The sequence below is a fragment of the Pan troglodytes genome, chromosome 19 (assembly GCF_028858775.2).
Source record: "Pan troglodytes isolate AG18354 chromosome 19, NHGRI_mPanTro3-v2.0_pri, whole genome shotgun sequence".
NCBI classification, from domain to species: Eukaryota; Metazoa; Chordata; class Mammalia; order Primates; family Hominidae; genus Pan; species Pan troglodytes.
In genome coordinates, this window is record NC_072417.2 from 34,571,264 (window position 1) to 34,589,454 (window position 18,191).

At 50.7% G+C, this 18,191-nt stretch overlaps 1 protein-coding gene across 2 annotated transcripts in view; it reads left to right on the plus strand.

Moving 5' to 3' along the window:
* Positions 1-16,623, plus strand: part of ASIC2 (acid sensing ion channel subunit 2) — a 1,141,493-nt gene extending 1,124,870 nt beyond the window's left edge. For both annotated transcript variants that reach the window (XM_063799639.1, XM_009432414.5), the window contains exons 4-10: positions 1,301-1,451; positions 3,712-3,768; positions 5,679-5,832; positions 8,388-8,479; positions 12,031-12,110; positions 13,672-13,740; positions 15,644-16,623. In XM_063799639.1, coding sequence (XP_063655709.1) covers positions 1,301-1,451; positions 3,712-3,768; positions 5,679-5,832; positions 8,388-8,479; positions 12,031-12,110; positions 13,672-13,740; positions 15,644-15,745 — 705 coding nt within the window. In that variant the 3' untranslated portion in view covers positions 15,746-16,623. The remainder of the gene's footprint in view (positions 1-1,300; positions 1,452-3,711; positions 3,769-5,678; positions 5,833-8,387; positions 8,480-12,030; positions 12,111-13,671; positions 13,741-15,643) is intronic.
* The last annotated feature ends 1,568 nt before the right edge of the window (positions 16,624-18,191 follow it).

The window sequence follows — 18,191 nt, forward strand, 5'->3', positions numbered from 1 at the left end:
GTTTCTTATAAAGTTGTGCCTATACCTATCTTACAAACCAGCTGTTCCACTGCTAGCCATTTACTCAAGAGAAATTAAAACATATGTCCACAAAATGACTTATGTATAAATATTCATAGGAGTTTTTTCATGATTACCAAAAACTGGAAACAATCCAAATGCCCATCATCAAGTGAGTGGATAAGCAAATTTTAGTGTAGTCATACATAATGCTGGAAAACTATTCAGTAATTAAAAGGAAAGAACTCCTGGTGCGAACAACCATGTAGATGAACCTCAGAGACATTATGTTGAGTGAAAGAAGCTAGATGCAAAAGAGCACATAGTGTAAGCTTTCATTTATATGAAGTTTGAGAACAGGCAAAGCCAACCTATGGTGAGAGAATTCATAACCGTGATTACCCAGGTAGGTTGGGGACTGATTGGACAGGGACAGAAACGAACTTTCTAGGGTGTTTAAAATGTCCTCTATCTTGGTTGGTGTGTTGGTTACATGGGCGAACACCTTTGTTAGAATATATTGAATGGTACACTTAATATTTATACATTGTATTGTGTTTTTATTCTTTAATCTTGAAAAATGGATATAAAGGACTCAACACCTAGAAAATGCTCAACAACCATTAGTTCCCTCATCCTTCACCCTTCCCACTAGGCAAGTACCATAGATGCTATGAGAGCATTTATGATCACTGGACCTCTGAAAATAGGAATGTAATTTTCTCCAAAGGGAAAAGGTACCATCTACAGCATGACTTGGAAAGTCTCTCTAGTCCAGGCCCAGGACTATAAATAACAAGGATAGTGCCTAGAGCCATTTCATTCTGAATCTTCCTCTGGGTTTCGTCCTCCAGGTCTAGGTCTGGGATTCCAATGTCTCAAACCAAGAGGGTGGAATTTAGTTGGGTCTTTCCAAGAGATGCAAGATGGCAAAATGTGGAAGTGGGAAGACATGGTGGGGGTAAGAGACTCTGAGGAGAACCGCATTTATGGGAAGATTATAAAAGATAAGTTAGGGTGGGGCTTGATGGTGCCCATCTGTAGTCCCAGCTACTAGAGAGGCCGAGACAGGAGGATCGCTTGGGCAAAACCAGCCTGGGCAACATAGTGAAACTTTGTCTCTAAGAAAAAAGAAAAAATTAAAGTAAGGTAAGAAAACTAGTATTGGAGCCAGATGTTGAAGGTCTATAAAGTTAATGGTATTTAAATGCTCAATAATTGTTTGTTGATTGAGTAAGTAAATGAATGAGTTACGGAGTCTGTTGAGGCTGACTGCCGCCCCCTCCTTCCTGTCTTGCAGCTCACATACCTGCCCCCACCGTGGGGTGAGTGCCGATCCTCAGAGATGGGCCTCGACTTTTTTCCTGTTTACAGCATCACCGCCTGTAGGATTGACTGTGAGACTCGCTACATTGTGGAAAATTGCAACTGCCGCATGGTTCACATGCCAGGTCAGTGCCAGGGCAGGGTGGCCACAGGGCCCCTGGGATCTGCCTGGGACCCACCTTGCATTTCTCATCCTAATGGGAAACACTTCACCCACTTCGCTGGGATCCAAAAGGATGATGTTCTGGGAAGACTCTGTTATTTGGTGCCTATTAAGAGGGCAGGTGGAAACTTCTGGTCCAGCAACCAAGGCAGCATCCTGGTATCCAGAAGCATCCAGTGTTTGGGGAATGTTCATCCCAGTGTTCAATGTTTGCCAGTTGTCTGCTGTTCTTACCTCTGAGAGTTTAGCGTCCAGATAACTGGATGCTTGCAATTCTTGCAGCTCGTGTAGTACATGTTTGAGCATCCAGATGTTTCTTTCATCCAGATGTTTCACTTTTTGTGTCCAAATGTCTGGCACTCCTTCAAATGAGGCAAAAGTCTATTGGCCAGCAAATAAATGTGCACATAATGACACCTCTGTTGTCAGACTAACAATGCATGTGGCCATCTCACACAGTTGGCTTATCAGAGGCTGAAGTGCAGAGTGGAAAGCTGATCTGGGGAGGAAGAGCGCAGTGTTGCAGCAAGGACACATGAGTGGGGCCTTGGTTTCTAATTCAGGCTCTTCCACTCATTTACTGTATGACCTGGTTACTAAACCTCTCTGTTCTCACGTTTATGATCTTTAAAACACAGTCAGCAGCTGTTATAAGGTGAAAATTAGGCTAGGATATAAAAATATTTTGTAAACTATAAAAGTCAGTGGTTGTTATTTAGCATATTGAAAGAGGGAACCAAAAGTCATGCTGACTAAAGACCTACTATGTGCCGGGAATGTTGTTATTATATTTAGTAGCTGTTATTTCATGGTTATATCATACTTTATTCAATTTTACTTAACTAAATCCTTATACTGGACATTTGGTTCATTACCAATTGTTTTCTGTGATAATCTGTGCTGAAAGGTGGGCCCAAATCTAATCAGAGTCCTCAAAATCAATCCCCCTTTTCTAGCCAGGGTCAGAGGGAGATGTGACTATGAAAGAAGGGTCAGAGAGATGCAAACTTGTTCACTTTGAAGATGGAAGAATGTGGGTAGTCGATGCATGTGGGTTGCCAGTGAATGTGGGGGTGGCCTCTGGAAGCTGGGAAAGGCGAGGAAATGAATTCTCCCCTACAGCCTTCAAAAAGAACATCGGCCTCCCACCCAACACCTTGATTCTGGACCAATGAGACCTATATCTAACTTCTGACCTGCTAAACTGTAACATAATAATAAATTTGTATGTTTTAAATACGAATAATAATAAAATGGCCTCTGAGCTTCCTAGAAAACAGAGCAAACAGGGAAACATGTCATTTAATCTGTTGTTTTTGGAAAGGAGAAAGCATACTGACTCTTCAGCTCCGAAAAAGGATTTGGGGAAAATGATAAGGAAAAAAACATGGTGGACTTTAACTTTAGAGCTTGGTAAAAGAAAAGAAAAAATCCTGGGTTTCTACAAAGAGATCCCAGCAAGGAGAATCCAGTACTGGGGAATATTACTCACCTGATGCTCAGACTAGGCCACCAGCCAGTGAGGTTTTCCCCACCAACCCTTAGCCAAAGGCAAGCAGTAGAGGTGTCAATCACACCCCTGACACTAATACTGACATCTCAGTTACTAATGTGGAATTATGAACAAAGCAATGAAGAAACACAAAACAACCCTTGTTCCCATACAGCAGTGTGGTTGTGCTGAGAAGAGCTCCAGGCTCTGGATCAGACTGACCTCTGTTCAAAGCCCACTTCCATCACTACTAGCCTTGGTGTCCTGGGAAGGCAGGATGCTTAAGCCTTAAAATTATCATGGGTAAAACAGACACAGTACTTCTGACTTCAAAGGGTGCCTGTATGGGTTAAAGAAGATGATGTATAGCCAGGCTTACAAGGTGCTTACCACCACCTCCCTAGTCTCAATCCTCAAGGCGAGCCCACCTGTCACACACGGGAGCTGGCTGGACCTACACAGAAACATGGGAGAAGTTAGCCATACAGATCCTACTGTCTCCTGCTCAACGAGGTGAACAGCCTGCCCAAGCTTACATAGCAGATCAGAAGCCAGCCTTCCAGCTCTGGGGTGCACTGTGATCCAAGGCTCCCTTCGAACTGCCCACTGGCAGGCCGCTGCCCCTTCAACTGCCAGGAGGCACCCCTTTCCCTAAGCCCAAAGCAGAGGAGGTGTTGCTGACATGAATGTTCCTGCCTGAGTAACTCTGTCTGGTGTTTCTTCTTTGCAGGGGATGCCCCTTTTTGTACCCCTGAGCAGCACAAGGAGTGTGCAGAGCCTGCCCTAGGTCAGTACTCAGGGGACAGATGGAATCATGGGGGCCGGGGGCCTGAGACTGAGATCAGGGAAATCATCTGGGTTTGGGGAAAGATCAAGTGGAAGAAGGAATGGAGAGAGGATGAGAAGAAAGGGGCTGGTCGGGTGGAGTTGCTGCAGGGATGGGAGAGGGAGATGGAGAGGAGGAAGAAGAGAAGGTTGGGAAGGGAACTGGTGCAAGAGGATGAGGGCTGGAAATGGGACTGGGGAGAGAAAGAGATATGGAAGGCGGAGATGGAGAAGGAGTGGGTTTCAGGGGAAACAGAGGGTGCTAAGGAATGCAGGGGAGAGGACAGAGGTGGAGAGAGGATAGACAGTGGGCAGCCAGGTAGGCATCAGAGGAGCTTGGCAATACCTCCCCTCACACACTCTGATGGTGTCTACGTGGGGAGGCCAAGGTGATTCTGAAGTCCCATCTTTCTTCTGCTCCATTGAGCCTAGGGGAGGTGGAGGAGGGCTGGAGAGGTAAAGTCAGGTTTGCATTCCATGCGTGCAAATGGAAAACACAAAGCACACTTCTTCCTCCTGCCCGAGGGGCCTGCGTGGGGTCTGCCAGTTAGAAGACCTCTGCTGGTTCCCCAGCTGGAAAACTAGGAGGGAGGGAGAGTGCACAAACAAGCTGCAGCCCCAAAGCTAGGCCCACTCTGCATGCTCGCCTCTCTCTGGACCCAGGAAATGGCTTATAATCAAGACAAGCAGACTTTTTAAACAATGTGCCCTCAAGTTCGTTCAGCATCTGCACTTGCTGGAGCTAAGTGAGGCAGTGCTGGCCTCAGGTCCAGATACCTCCAGGAGGACTAGAGAGGGAGGGCAGGCTGAGAGGAGAGGGAGTGACTTCTGATGTGTGCAAAGACTCAGCAAAACCCAGGGTAGCTGGAAACACTGAGGTGGCTAGAGGAAAAAGGGAGGGAGGTGTTAAAGAAAAAATCACTCTGACACTAGTTAAAATGGTAAGGAAGTCTTTATTCAGGGCAATTGCAACAGGTGTCAAGAGTATCACAATAGGGGAAACAGATGGGACTCAACTGAGAATTCAGCCAAGACAGCTGGAGATTCATAGCCATCAAGCAGAGCGAGGACTCAGTAGGTGGAAAATTACCCAGAGAAAACATCAAAGTTAGGGGGAAATCTGCTAAAGGCAGGCCAGGGTGATCAGATATCAAGGGTGGGGGATTCTCTCTAAACTGACTTTAGCAGGATTCTTGCTAAAACTGGGCAGGCCCGCCCAGCATGGATGGGGGCCAAGGTCAAAGCCTAGTTGAGAACAGGGTTCTGAAGAGCCTGGCTAAGTTTGATCAGGGAGAAAGTCTTTGTCAGAGGGAAATGATGCCTTAAACTTTATGTCTAATTGGAAGAAGAGAGGAGAGAGCAGGAAGGGTTCCAGATGCAGGGAGTTGCCTCCAGGGAAAGAAATGAAGGATCTTTGCCTGCATCCTAACCCACCAGGCAGAGAAGGTGGGCACTGGCTATGAGGGAGCCCCAGCAGGAAGAGCACAGAGCCCTGGGTTTCAGATAAAATGGTCTCCCACATTTGCTTTGATGGTGGATCATTCTCTGTGGATGAGAATACTGAGGCTGGGAGCAGGGAAGAAAGCCATGAGAAGCTGAGGACACCAGGACTCTCTTGGAGACCTCTGCAAAAGTGGTCCCATTTCAACAATTTTTAAAGAGTGACATGACAGTTAAAAGAAGCAGAAGGAAAACAAGATCAACCTACAGCAAAAGCCCAGTTCCCCTCTCTCCACAATCCCTGCCCCTCACTTTCCCCAGACCAGTGCCCCTTCCCAGCTCACTTCTCAGCTGCTAGAATCCAGCTACTCTGGACCCTTAGAAATCCCAGTCCCCACACCTGACTAAGCCCCACCTCACTCTCCCCTCCAGGTCTGTTGGCGGAAAAGGACAGCAATTACTGTCTCTGCAGGACACCCTGCAACCTAACCCGCTACAACAAAGAGCTCTCCATGGTGAAGATCCCCAGCAAGACATCAGCCAAGTACCTTGAGAAGAAATTTAACAAATCAGAAAAATATATCTCGTAAGTTTAGTGGGCATGGTAGGCAGGGGGAAGGGGGAACTGGGTAAGGAGGAAATTGGAGGCAATCAAGGAGGAAAGCAAAGATAAGCATTTGGTTCAAGTTAGCAAACATTAATTGAACACCCTCTGTGTGTCACGCTCTGCGCTCCATGTTCAGAATACAAAGATAAAGATGAGTAAGACACAGCCCCTGCCCTTAAGGAGCTTGCAGTCTTATGGAGAGACAAGTACACACTGAATGGTATATAGGGTGACTTTGGCTATCATAGGGGGATGCATAGGGAAGGAGAGAATGATGGGTTAGCTGCAGCTTGCAATGAGGTGACATCAGGGAAAGCTTCAGATAATTTTTTTTTCTTTTCCTTTTTTTTTTTTTTGAGATGGAGCCTCGCTCTGTTGCCCAGGCTGGAGTGCAGAGGCATGATCTCGGCTCACTGCAAGGTCCATCTCCCAGGTTCAAGCCATTCTCCCGCCTCAGCTTCACGAGCAGCTGGAACTACAGGCGCCCACCACCATGCCCGGCTAATTTTTTTGTATTTTTAGTAGAGACGGGGTTTCACCATGTGTTAGCCAGAATGGTCTCAATCTCCTGACCTCGTGATCCGCCCACCTCGGCCTCCTAAAGTGCTGGGATTACAGGTGTGAGCCACCGCGCCTGGCCCAGAGATTTTTTTAAAGGATGTATAGTTTTCCAGGCAGACCTTGCACGTTCTATTCCCTCTGCCTAGAATTCTTTTCCTCCCAGCCTCCACCTAACTGGTTCCTCCTTAAGCAGATCTCCATTTAATGTCATCTCCAGCCAGACATGGTGGCTCATGCCTGTAATCCCAATGCTTTGGGAGGCCAAGGCAGGAGGATTGCTTCAGGCCAGGAGTTCAAGCTCAGCCTGGGTAATGTAGTTAGACCCTGTCTCTAAAACAAATAAAAAATAAAAATAAAAATAAAATTGAGGTTATCTCAGGCATCTAGATGAGGTGCTCTCCTGTTATTTTTCTCTCAAAGTCCTCTGGTGTTTTCCTTTATAACACCACAGTGTGTAATTACATATTCATGCTGTGTTTCCTTGTTTATTACCTGTCTGCCCCACTAGACTGAAAGCCCCTGAGGGCAGGAAAGTATCTTTTTTGTTCTCTGTTGTCTGCCAAGTTCTAGTGGAGCATATGGCACAGAGTTGGTACTCAAAAACATGTGTTTTAACAGAATAAATGAATGGAAGCATGGGAGAAGTGGGTGTCCTAGGCAGAAGCTCAGCAGAGACCATCAGCACAGGGCAGAAGAGAAAACTTCAAAGGGGAACATGGATATGTCAGAGCAAGAGGGTCTTGTAGGCTGAGCCAAGCGGGTGCAGGGGGTGGGCTTTATCCTAACAGACTAGGGATCCCCTGAAGAGCTTTCAGAGGTGAGTGACAGACTCAAATTTGCATTTTTGCCCACTGCTCCCCAATAGGACAAATGCTGTCTGATGATGGAAATGTTCTGTGTCCGCAATGCCCAGTGGGGTAGCTGCTAGCCACATGTGGCCAACGAGCATTTGAAATGCAGCCTGTGGCTGGGGAGTGGAACTGTAATTTTATTTAATTTGAATCAAGTTAGCAGTTTTAGAAAGATCCTTCAGGCGGCGATAGAGAAGACGGGGGAAAGGCAGATGGGAAGAAGGGAACTGTTAGGAAGCAGCTGTGGCAAGCCAAGCAAGAGAAGGTGATACTTTGAACAGCTGCCCTGCGAGCCCTGCTCACAGAAAGAAGAATCTGCTCCTCTCTTCGCCAGCCCCTCCCTCTTGCCAACACCGTCCCCAGACCCCATCCTGGGCCAGCTTTTGCTCAGTGGGTTGAGAACAAGGGGCACTGGAGGAATTGTGAGCACATTGGAGGAGACAGGAATTGTAGGGGATGCCAGGCCCTGCTGCTTGGCAGACAGTCTGCAGGCAGTAACGACTTTTACTGCCGAGATGTGTCTCACTCACACACCTGCCCAAAGGAGCAAAGCAAGCCGCGGTGCTTCTGCCAGAACACCCCCCAGCCAGATGTAAGTTTGCTCCCTACAAACCTTCTTTGACTTCTGGCAATTGACTCAATAATGCCAGAGCAGGGCCTCCCACCAGGAGGAGCTTGTTATAAATACCAGTGGGAATTTAGGGGGCCTCAGGAGTGGGCAGGGGCTGCCCATGAGGTCAGCTGGAGCAGGCACCCTAGCCAAGACAAGCCTTGTCAGAAGATTAATGAAACTCACCTTCATGTTGAGGACGAGGCAGGCCCTTTGGAGGCGCAGAGGCCCGGAAGCCAGGCAGGACTCCTGCATAGGGTGCAAAGAGAAAGCAGGGAGACAGAAATAAGCAACAAAAGGAGGCAACTGATGTAGGCCTCCAGACCCGGGCTGGGAGTCAGGCTTCTTGGCTTGAAGCCGCAGCTCTGCCACTAACCAGCTCTAACTTTGGGCAAGCTGCCTCACTTCCTGGGCCTCCTTTTCTCCATCTTTCCATGGGAAAGCTGTATTAGATGCTCCCTGTGAATGCTGATAGCTCTAACCATGTATGGTACTGACTATTCTCTCTGCAGAGAGAACATCCTTGTTCTGGATATATTTTTTGAAGCTCTCAATTATGAGACAATTGAACAGAAGAAGGCGTATGAAGTTGCTGCCTTACTTGGTAAGTCGGTGTCTATTGCACAAATTTCCACATCTCATAGAGGGTGGGAGGGAGGGAGGATGCACAGGTGGATGGGAGGCAAGCAGACAGACACATAGCCTCGGAGGAGTCTAACCTTTTGATTTACTAATAATTACTCCCTGTTTCCTTGCACTGCTCCTCTCCCAGAATGGAAAGAACCCCAGCAGTGGGGTGGAATTTCAGGCCCAATTTATTCCCCAATCTTGGCTTCATTTTCCCCATCTATGCAATGAGGACGGTCAGCCTAAAGGTCTCTCTGGGCCTTTCTAACCCTGCACTCTTGGAATTCATGGTCTTCTGCCCCAGCTTGCAGTCAGGATCCTGGGGCCATGGAGAGGGGGCAGAGGTATCAGAAGGAGAGAAGGAGGGAAGGCTGAACTGTGGGTGGTCAAAGGTGGGACCTGGGAGGTGAGGGCCCTGATGGAACTTCACCCCAAAAGCAACATTGCTGCATCCAGAAGGCCAGGTGTTGCCCCCTGGACTGAGAGTCATTTGTCAAACACAAATGAAGGGCCACTCTCCCCAGGTATCTACAAACCTGCTGCCACCCCACACAAGTTCGCATGAGCTCCCCGGCCCCAGTGGCATCTAATGGATACAGGCAGCTAATTTCCATCCTAACCCAGCCCAACCCAAAACTCACAAGACCCCTGAGAGTGCACAGTTAAAGGACTTGACTCTAGAGCCCTTCTCTCAGCTCCCACTCACTCTCAAGAAAGGATCTGATGCCTGTAAACCAGAAAGAGAAATAGCTGTTGTCTCCCTGAGCTGAACCAGGTGACGTTAGCATTTTGGAAGGGGCAGGTGCCTCCTACCTGGCTTCTCACACCAGCTATGAGAATATGGGCAAGTAGCTTTACCTTGCTGAACCTCAGGTTCTTCATCTGCAAGATGGGTTTAATAAAACCCACTTTATGAGCTTGTTGTGATGGTTAAACATGATAACCCCCTAGCCCAGAAAAGGTCCATAAATGGTAGTTTCTGGCACCTGGACAATCACTATGCCAGGGACCCAGGGCTCAGCTGGTGTGTCCAGGGGCTGGCTAAGCATTTCTACACTTTCTCCAGGAGGCTGGGGACTCCCCACCATAGCTCGGTCCCAGCTGGGTTAAAGTGGCTGTCACTCAGCCTCAGAAGTCATTGTGGCCAAAGGTACTGAGCCAAGAGACTCATTCCCTTGGCCCCACCAGAGACATAGACCCCTAACTCACCCCTATGCTGGCCTTGCCCTTTATTTCCATAAAGAGGACCCAGGACAGGCCTCTTCCTACCCCCTGCCCTCCCCCAGCATAGGCTCACAGTCTTTCTCAGTCTCTCTGCTCTATGTGCGTCTCTTTCTTTCTCTCTCTCTCTCTCTCTCTCTCTCTCTCTCACAGATCCCTCTCTCTCACAGAGAGAGAGAGAGAGAGAGAGAGACATACAGAGCAAGAAGGGCCTGAGCTCTGAATTTGTCATGTCTGCGTCAGATATGAGGATGAGCTTGTTCAGCATCGATCGTGTTCCCACCCAGAATAGCCGGCTGAGGAGCTCATGCTGCCATCTGGACCTCCTGTGATGAGAGCGTGTGCCGCTTGCAAACCCTCAGCCATCAGGCCCCATCAGGCCCTTCTCTCAGCACCACGCGGCCCTTTCTCACCTCCTGGTGTCCATGCACGTGCACGCTACACACGCTACCCACAGCATACCCAACCCCAGTCTGCACACACATGCACCAAACCTACAGGTTCATGCACCCACGGTGGTCCAGGACCACACACACAAATGCACACCTCTACAGCCCCACGTGCCAATCACACAGCTACAGAGACACATCCGTGCACACAGCCCCCACACACCCCCATATACACACACAAGCACACCCACACTACACACGCTCGACACACTCTGCTCACCTCCACAGACCCACACTCACACACACTTAGACACACTCAGGGTGCCTAGACAGGGAGAGCCACCTACATAAAACCATAGACAGCCAGACCTCCTGCCTGCTTTTATACAAATACGTGCACACACCCCGGACCCTGGCACATACCCCACACTATACCACTACAGACTCACACTGCACACGTACATCACACACCTCCCCCGACATACATATCCATTAGAACACAGTCCCCAAGAAGCCTCCATTAAAGACATGAGAGGGAGCGGTGATGGGAAAGGAATGAGGGAGAGCCAGTTTGAGGCCAGCACCGCGTTCCACTGGGAAGAGCCTTCTCCCCACCATCTCTGTTATTCACCTGGGCATGTGGGTGCTGGACCCCACCCAGCCATAAGCTGAGAAGGAGTGGGGCAGATCTGCCTACCAGAGAGTTCTCAGGCCAAGAGGTCAACCTGGCATCTCCAAGGGAACTGTCCTGCCACCCCCAACTGTGCCCCCCAACCCCAATTCCCAAACCTCTTTCCAGAGACTGAGAGTCTTAGAGATTAGGGCTGGAAAGAACTTCATAGTTCATCTCATCCAACCCCCTCCATCCTGCCACCACCACCAAATATCCTTTGGAGACAAAGCTCCTGAGAAGGTCAGGGCTTATGAAAGCCACACAACCAGCTGGTGGCCACTCTCTGGACTCAGAGCCTCAGAGCCCTCGGCTCTGCCACACTGCCTCTGCAGCAAAGCATCTTAAGCTTTTGAGGACTCAGAACCCCTGTTAAAAACTGATAATAGCTATGGACTCTCCTGCTACAAATGCCCAGGCACACACACATTTTGCATTCAATTTCAGGAGAGTCTCCAGCCATCTGAAGCCCTCCCAGGAGAGTGGTTCTCAAACTCTGGTGGGCCCGAGAATGCAGCTTACCCCCAGCGGGAACTTAAAAATCCCGACATCCAGACCCCAACCGCAGAGGCTCTGATTCTATTGGCCTAGGTGTATCCAGGCAGCAACACTGATTACAATTCTTCCAGGAGAGTTGGATGCAGGGGTATCTGAAGACAAATCCAGAAAAACTTTGAATAATGGGGGCCTATAAACCCCAGAGTAAGAACCTCGGCTCTAGAAAGAGTCAAAATTGCACACTAACTTTTGGATGGGGGAGAGAGGAGACACCTATGACCTTATCCCAAGGGTGGGAGGTGCCCTAAGGTGGCCCTGAAGCCCATGCCGTGATTGGGTTAGGGGAGCATCTCCTCCCGAGACTCCCACCCAGGGCACCTGTCACCAGTCCACACACATCCTAGCTCTCTATTCTCCCTACTCCCAGCCCAGAGTCAAAACAGGACCCAATCGGTGTGGTTTTGAGTGTAACCGAACAACCCCGTTAGCCCTGTGGGTCATGAGATCTAGTCTAAGCCCTTCCAATAAGCCACCAGCTTAGTCCCCGACCCCACTGAATGCTGAAAAATGGTAGCTCTCAGAGCTGTGCCGTGAGGGAAGGAACTGCCAAAGGCCTGGACCTCCCACAACAAGGCCCAGGCTCCCCGTGGAGGGGGCGCCATTCAGAAGGTCTGGGTTGCATCTCAGTCTGTTCACCCTTCCTGGAAGCTGCATAAAAGCAAAGCTTTGGTCTTTTCCCTCTCTCTCCAGGTGATATTGGTGGTCAGATGGGATTGTTCATTGGTGCTAGTATCCTTACAATACTAGAGCTCTTTGATTATATTTATGAGGTAAGATTTGGGATTCCCCACAGGGAAATGACCGCATGCTGGTGCCCTCATCGTGCCCCAGGTTCAGAATCATGGTAGAGGGAAGGCGGTGCCTCTCTCCATGCAGAGCCTGCTTCCCCTCCTGTCCACCAATAGAGTCGATCACTGAAGCCCAGGCTCTGTGGGGCAAGGGGGTGGGAGGTTTTTGGGGGGCGGTGGATGTAAGAGAAACACAGGCCTATCCTCTGGGAGCTGGAACAGCACTGGGCCGTCTACACTGGCAGGGAAGGATGGGGAGGGATGAGAGGAAGGGGGCCAGACTGTGCTGAGGCCAGCTCCAAGCCCCTCCTGCAGCTGGGCTGGAGGTGGTGGCTTCATCCATGGGCAGGTCCACACCTGCACACACACTCCCTCCACCCACACACACCTGCCCTCTAGGTGGCCCATCACCTGAGTCATGTCCTCTGTGGCCCAGCCAGTCTTAGGGAAGGGGCACTTCCCAGCAGTCCTCACCAATCCTGAGCGAGAAGACAGCAGGGCACGCCAGCCGCCCCGGCTGCTGACAGTCTGGGGAGATGTCTCCCTCAAGAGGCAGCTGGAACGAGGCCTCTGAAAGCTTTCTCTGACACAGGGTTCCCGGAGCTGGTCAGCCTTCTCACCTGCATCTCTCTCTGACAGCGAGCCTGTGGATGCCACTATCCCAGGCTCTGTTTTGACGGGTGTTCCCTTGGAGGCCTCCATCCCCCTGGCTGTGACATGGGCAATGCACTTCACCTCCAATGTGTGCCCCTGAAAATGGCAATGGCTCCAGAACTTCCAAAGAATGCCTGGACCTATGAAGTCCCCCAAACAGGAGCAGTAGACGGGAGCCTGCAGAACCATGTTCTGTCTCTCGGAGGGGGCTGTTCATGACCAAAGGCTGCTCGGAACCACAGTAGGGACCTGTCGTGCCCCAGTAACCAGGCTCCTCTGGAGAATCTCATGCCTCTCAGCACAGTGACCCCAAAACCGCATCAGTTCCCATGGCCAGATTTTATTCTGCTTTGTTTATTGACTTTTGTGGAAAACTGTACACAGTTATGGCAATTGAATCACACCAGGTAACAGATTTAAGAACTACCCTCTATTGCTAGGAGTAAAATGTTATGAACTCAGGCATGTCCTGGTCTTCTGAATTGTGTGCAGTGTCAGGCCTATCAAGTGAATAATAATCTTGTCCCCCAGCCCCAGCCACAGAAAGGGGGTCCCAAGGCTGCTCCTGAGGACAGACAGGGAGCCAGCATACCAGCACACACCACTTACTAACACTCGCCAGCCGCAAAGACAGCAGTTCACGCTGTGAAGCAGGGCCTTCCATTACCTATTCCTAGCTCCATCTCCTGCAACAAAATCCCATTTCAGCCAAAAGGCTGGGTTGAGACAGACAGGCACCTGGAACTGGCTGCCAGGCTGGGCTTGTGCTACGGTATGTTCAGCCACAGCCCAAGCAGCTGCCACCCCAGTGGGGCACAATGGAGGGAGGTCCCTTCTGCCTCTGCACCCTCTTCCCGGCCTGACCAACCCCTTCCTGCTTTTCTTGCAGCTGATCAAAGAGAAGCTATTAGACCTGCTTGGCAAAGAGGAGGACGAAGGGAGCCACGATGAGAATGTGGTAAGAGCAGCTCACTGATTGGAAGTTGTTCTGCTGCTCCGGCTTGTACCGGCAGTACAAAACCAGATGCTGGGGCCGGGCAGGAAAGATGTGACTCACTGCACACCTTTCCATGGCTTGGGACATGCTGTCAGTTCCCAAATCCAAGGACACTCCAGCTGAGCCTCGAGCCTCTCTCTGAGAGTCATGCCAGAAGCCAGTACGGATGCAGCAGACACCAGGAGGTGCTTCCAAGCATAGGAACTGCCTGGCCCAATCCAGCTTCTCCCAGGCAGACAGCTGCTTCCCCCATCTCACAGCAGGGGGAGAACTGGACAGGCTCTGTACATCTACTCCCTTATTCCCCAGTGGTGGCAAAGTACAAGCAAAGCATCATTGGCCCTCCATCCCATTCGAAAGGGATAGAGTATGGAGCCCCATGAAGTTGGTAGTAGCAATAGTGCCCATTATAGCTACTGACTATTGTATGCCTGGTACGTGTCAGGCACTGTCAGGCACTTTGTATTTGAGGCAGTTGAGGCCCAGAGACCAAAGTCCCACAGCTGCTGAGTGTCAGAGCTGCCCTCCAAGCACTTCTAACCACTGCCCTACTCTGCCTCTCTTTCCTATAGCCCGAGGGCAGCCCCTCTGTGGCTGTTGGTCGTTCTGCTTCCAAAACTCAGTCTACTCCTGGGCTCAGGCCTTCGCTGATGGGTGCAGGTGTCGCCAGCTTTCCCCATCCAGCCTTGGGCCCCAAATCAGCACCTCCAGCCCTGGAAAACGGTGCCCATTGAGTGACCACCACCCACTTAATATCAACAAATCCAAAATGGATCCCAGCCCCTTCTCCCTATATGGATTCCATTTCTGTTCCACACACTGTCGACAAATCTTGCTTTGATTCTCCGGTCCCCTGCAGCCTCTGTGGAACGGAAGAGGGGAAGGGGAGGGCAGTGTGGAAGGGGCCCACGGTCTGGCATCAGCTGGCCTGGCTGGATCCCAAGGCTCCGGCTTCCTGGCTGTGTGCCTGGGGGCAAGTTACATATTAAACCTCTCTAAGCATCTGCATCAGATCAGACTGCAGGGGGCTGTCATCCGAGTTCAGTGAGATCCTGCCGGCAAAGCAGTCAGCACAGCACCTAGTTTATAGTAAGTGCTCAGCAAGTGGTTCCCTTTGCATCCCCAGAGCCCTCCTTGCTTCAGAAGGTCTCAGCGTCACAGCCTCTTCTCCATCCTGTTTCTCCTCCCCTAGTTGTGGCCCTATCAAATCTTCCCCAAATTCCTGGCACAGCCTCCTGGCTAGCAGTGCCCTGCTCCCATCCCTCCCAGCCTCCAACCCACCAAAGCCTGGGAACCACCCTGAAGATTCATGTGCGGCCAGCTCAGCCCCTCCCCGCTTAGGGACCCACAACTACATTTCCCTGGGTCCAGCTTAACCCTAAAAGTCCTTGGGCAGCCCTGACCAGCTCTGGTTCTGAGCTCTAAGGCCTTCTACCGTTTCTGCTTGGCCTCAGCCATGGGTCCTCCCTGCCCGAGGCTTAGCCATGGGCTGCACTTCCTGCACCATAGCCCCGAGGGAGGCCCCCAAGAGAGAGGTCAGGACTCAGACCATCCAGCCCCAAAGCTACAGACCACTCAGATATAGGTCCAGTTACATGAGGGGCACCTCTAAGAGGGATCAAACCAGCAGCCAATCAAACCAGGGAGCCTTCTCACTGCCATAGGGGGCACCCAGGTGTGCAATGGTAAGGATTCCATTCAGCCTCATGCCCCCAAGATGGTAAACTAGCCTATCAGATGTCTGGAGCAGAAGCAGCCCACAAGTGGGGAGCACCTTCCCCAGGGCCTAGGCTGGGCCGCTGGTGGCATCACGAAGAATTTTTGCTGAGCGAATAATAAACTCCCACCAACCCTTCCCTTCCAGAGTACTTGTGACACAATGCCAAACCACTCTGAAACCATCAGTCACACTGTGAACGTGCCCCTGCAGACGACCCTGGGGACCTTGGAGGAGATTGCCTGCTGACACCCCTCGAGCCACCCAGCACTCCCTCCAAACAGACCTTGAGGCCCAAGACCCAGGACAAGGAACAGCAAGCTCAGGTGGGATGGCCCCAGTGCTGGAAAGAAGCAAGAGCCCCCTATGCACACATTGCAGACTAGCTGCCTAGACCTCGCTCTGGGCACGTCCAACACGATGCATCCTTGGGCCCCGCCGTGCGTCCCTCTTAGGAGAGATGAGTCACACTCTGGAACTGTCCAAGAACGAACCTGCCATCACATCTCACTGCCAGATGTATAAAGCACCTGCATGCTCAGACTTCTTATGGCGCCACCTCCACGTCTGTCTTGTACATGACACTCCTCCACGGGGTTTCCAGTGTCCACACTGCTGCCCGTGCAGTGGGACCAGATTCCAGGTCCAAAGTCACCATGAGGCCACCCTGGAATCAGAACTGCACAATCAAGAGGGAACCCGTGGGACTCTCTGCTACATTCAGTTCTTGTGTCGTTTGTGAAGGTTCTTAACCTGCCCAAAAACCCCCTTTTCCCCAAGCTGCCCATGGGGCTTCGGCGCCAAAGGTGACCCGCGCCAACCTCCCTCCCCCCCAGTGCCTGTGACGGCGGCACAGCAGCCAGCGGGTGGGGGGCGCCTGTGTTCACCCATGGTGCCCATGTCGTTCTTCTCTCCCTGTGACACAGCTTGTACAGTCTGATTCTTTTTATCTGGGGTAGGGGGGCTTTTATGTTTGTCCGATGGAGATTTGTTTTGTTTTGCTTCATTTTATGCTTTTTTATTTTAGTTTTGATGTTCTGAGGTTTGCTTTGGTTTTTCCATTTTCTTTGGCGTTTATTTATTCGTGCTTCAAATCACAGTCATATTAAAAGCTGGTCTTGTGGAAATGGCTGAGTTATTTCTGCCTTTTCTCCACATCCAAGTCTCTCTCCCTCCGGGGCCTAGGAAAGGGTCGGACCTGCCAGGTCAAAACTGCAGACTGTGTATATGTAAAGTTTTACGCAACAACACTTACTTTTACAAAATGTGCATACTCTATATGTTTATTCTGAATTTTTTTAAAGATTGCTCACAACTTTGTAAATGTCTTCAAGTCCCACTGATGAGTCACAGCCCGCATTCCGAAGGAGGCTGCCCTGGACCACAGGCACGTGGCCTGGAGAATGCTGCCCAGACATGGAAACTATCAAGAAGGCCTTTGTGTCCCCCTGTGATCTGTCTGCTACCCTGACCCCTCCTGACCCCATCGGTGAGTTTGGGCTGGACACAGGCCCCAGCATGGCCTCCCTCCCACACACGAGCCTTCCTGGCCTCCCCACCCCCAGCAAACTGACCTGCCTTGTCCCCCCAGAGGCCACACTGGCACTCTGCCTTGCTCCCCATGAGTTCTTAGAGGTGGAATGAGAGGTTGGGAGGTGCCTTTTGGTGTTATGGACACAGGGCATGCCCTTTTCAGCCTCCAGGTGTGAGAGAGAACTTCCTGATCAGGCAGAATCGTCATCCTTAGCACCATGCTGGTTCCATAGCAGCAGTTCCTTTAGCCTAATCTTTCACTTTCCCTCCCGGCCCCCACCACTCCCCCCTCAAAGTCTCGCCTCAAGCAGTGAAGAAAGGCCTAATGTGGCTGTACCTTTCCCCTCATGCACAGGTGCTCAGAAAGCACTGGCTAGACCAGGGGTTCAGGGTTCCAGTCCTGTTCTGCCATCCAACCTCCCTATCTGTCTGTCTCTCCTTCATGACCCGCTAACACAAGGAAAAGTTACTGGCCCAGTGTGACAAATGGAAGAGTCTCCCACCAGGAGTTATGAGCCCTGGCCCCACAGCCTTCTTCTCTCAGTAGCTGTGTGACAGTGGGTGAGACCATGCACATCTCTGGGCACAGCTCCCTCAATTTTTGGATGAAGATAATACCTTACCTGTGTGAAGGGAAGATGCAGGACCAGATGATCTCCTGAGACTCGAAGTGCCATAACAGCACTGCCTCCCCTGCCCAGTGGGATGCTCACGCCCAAGCATGGCCAGGAGCCGGCAGTCCTGGGAACTGTAGAAGGCAGCTGGGACAGAGCACCCCTGTGATGCCTCCTCCCAAGCATTCTCCCAGATGGGGCTGCCAGCTGTTAGCTAAGCTAGCTTTTATTCTTAAAGAGTGTAAAGTTGCCAGAAAGGGTCTTGTATGGTTTCCTATCACTGCCATTGCAAATAACTACTACCCTCGTGGCTTAAAACAGCACAAATGTATTATCTTACAGTTCTATAGGTCAAAAGTCTGACACAGGTCTCGCTGGGCTAAAACCCAGTGTCAGCAGGGCTGCATTTCTTTCTGGAAGCTCTATAGGAGGCTGTGTTTCCTTGCTTTTTCCAGCTTCTAGAGGCTGCCCACGTTCCTTGGCTTGCAACCACTTCCTCAGTCTTCAAAGCCAGCCATAACGGGTTAAGTCCTTCTCCTGTCACAAAT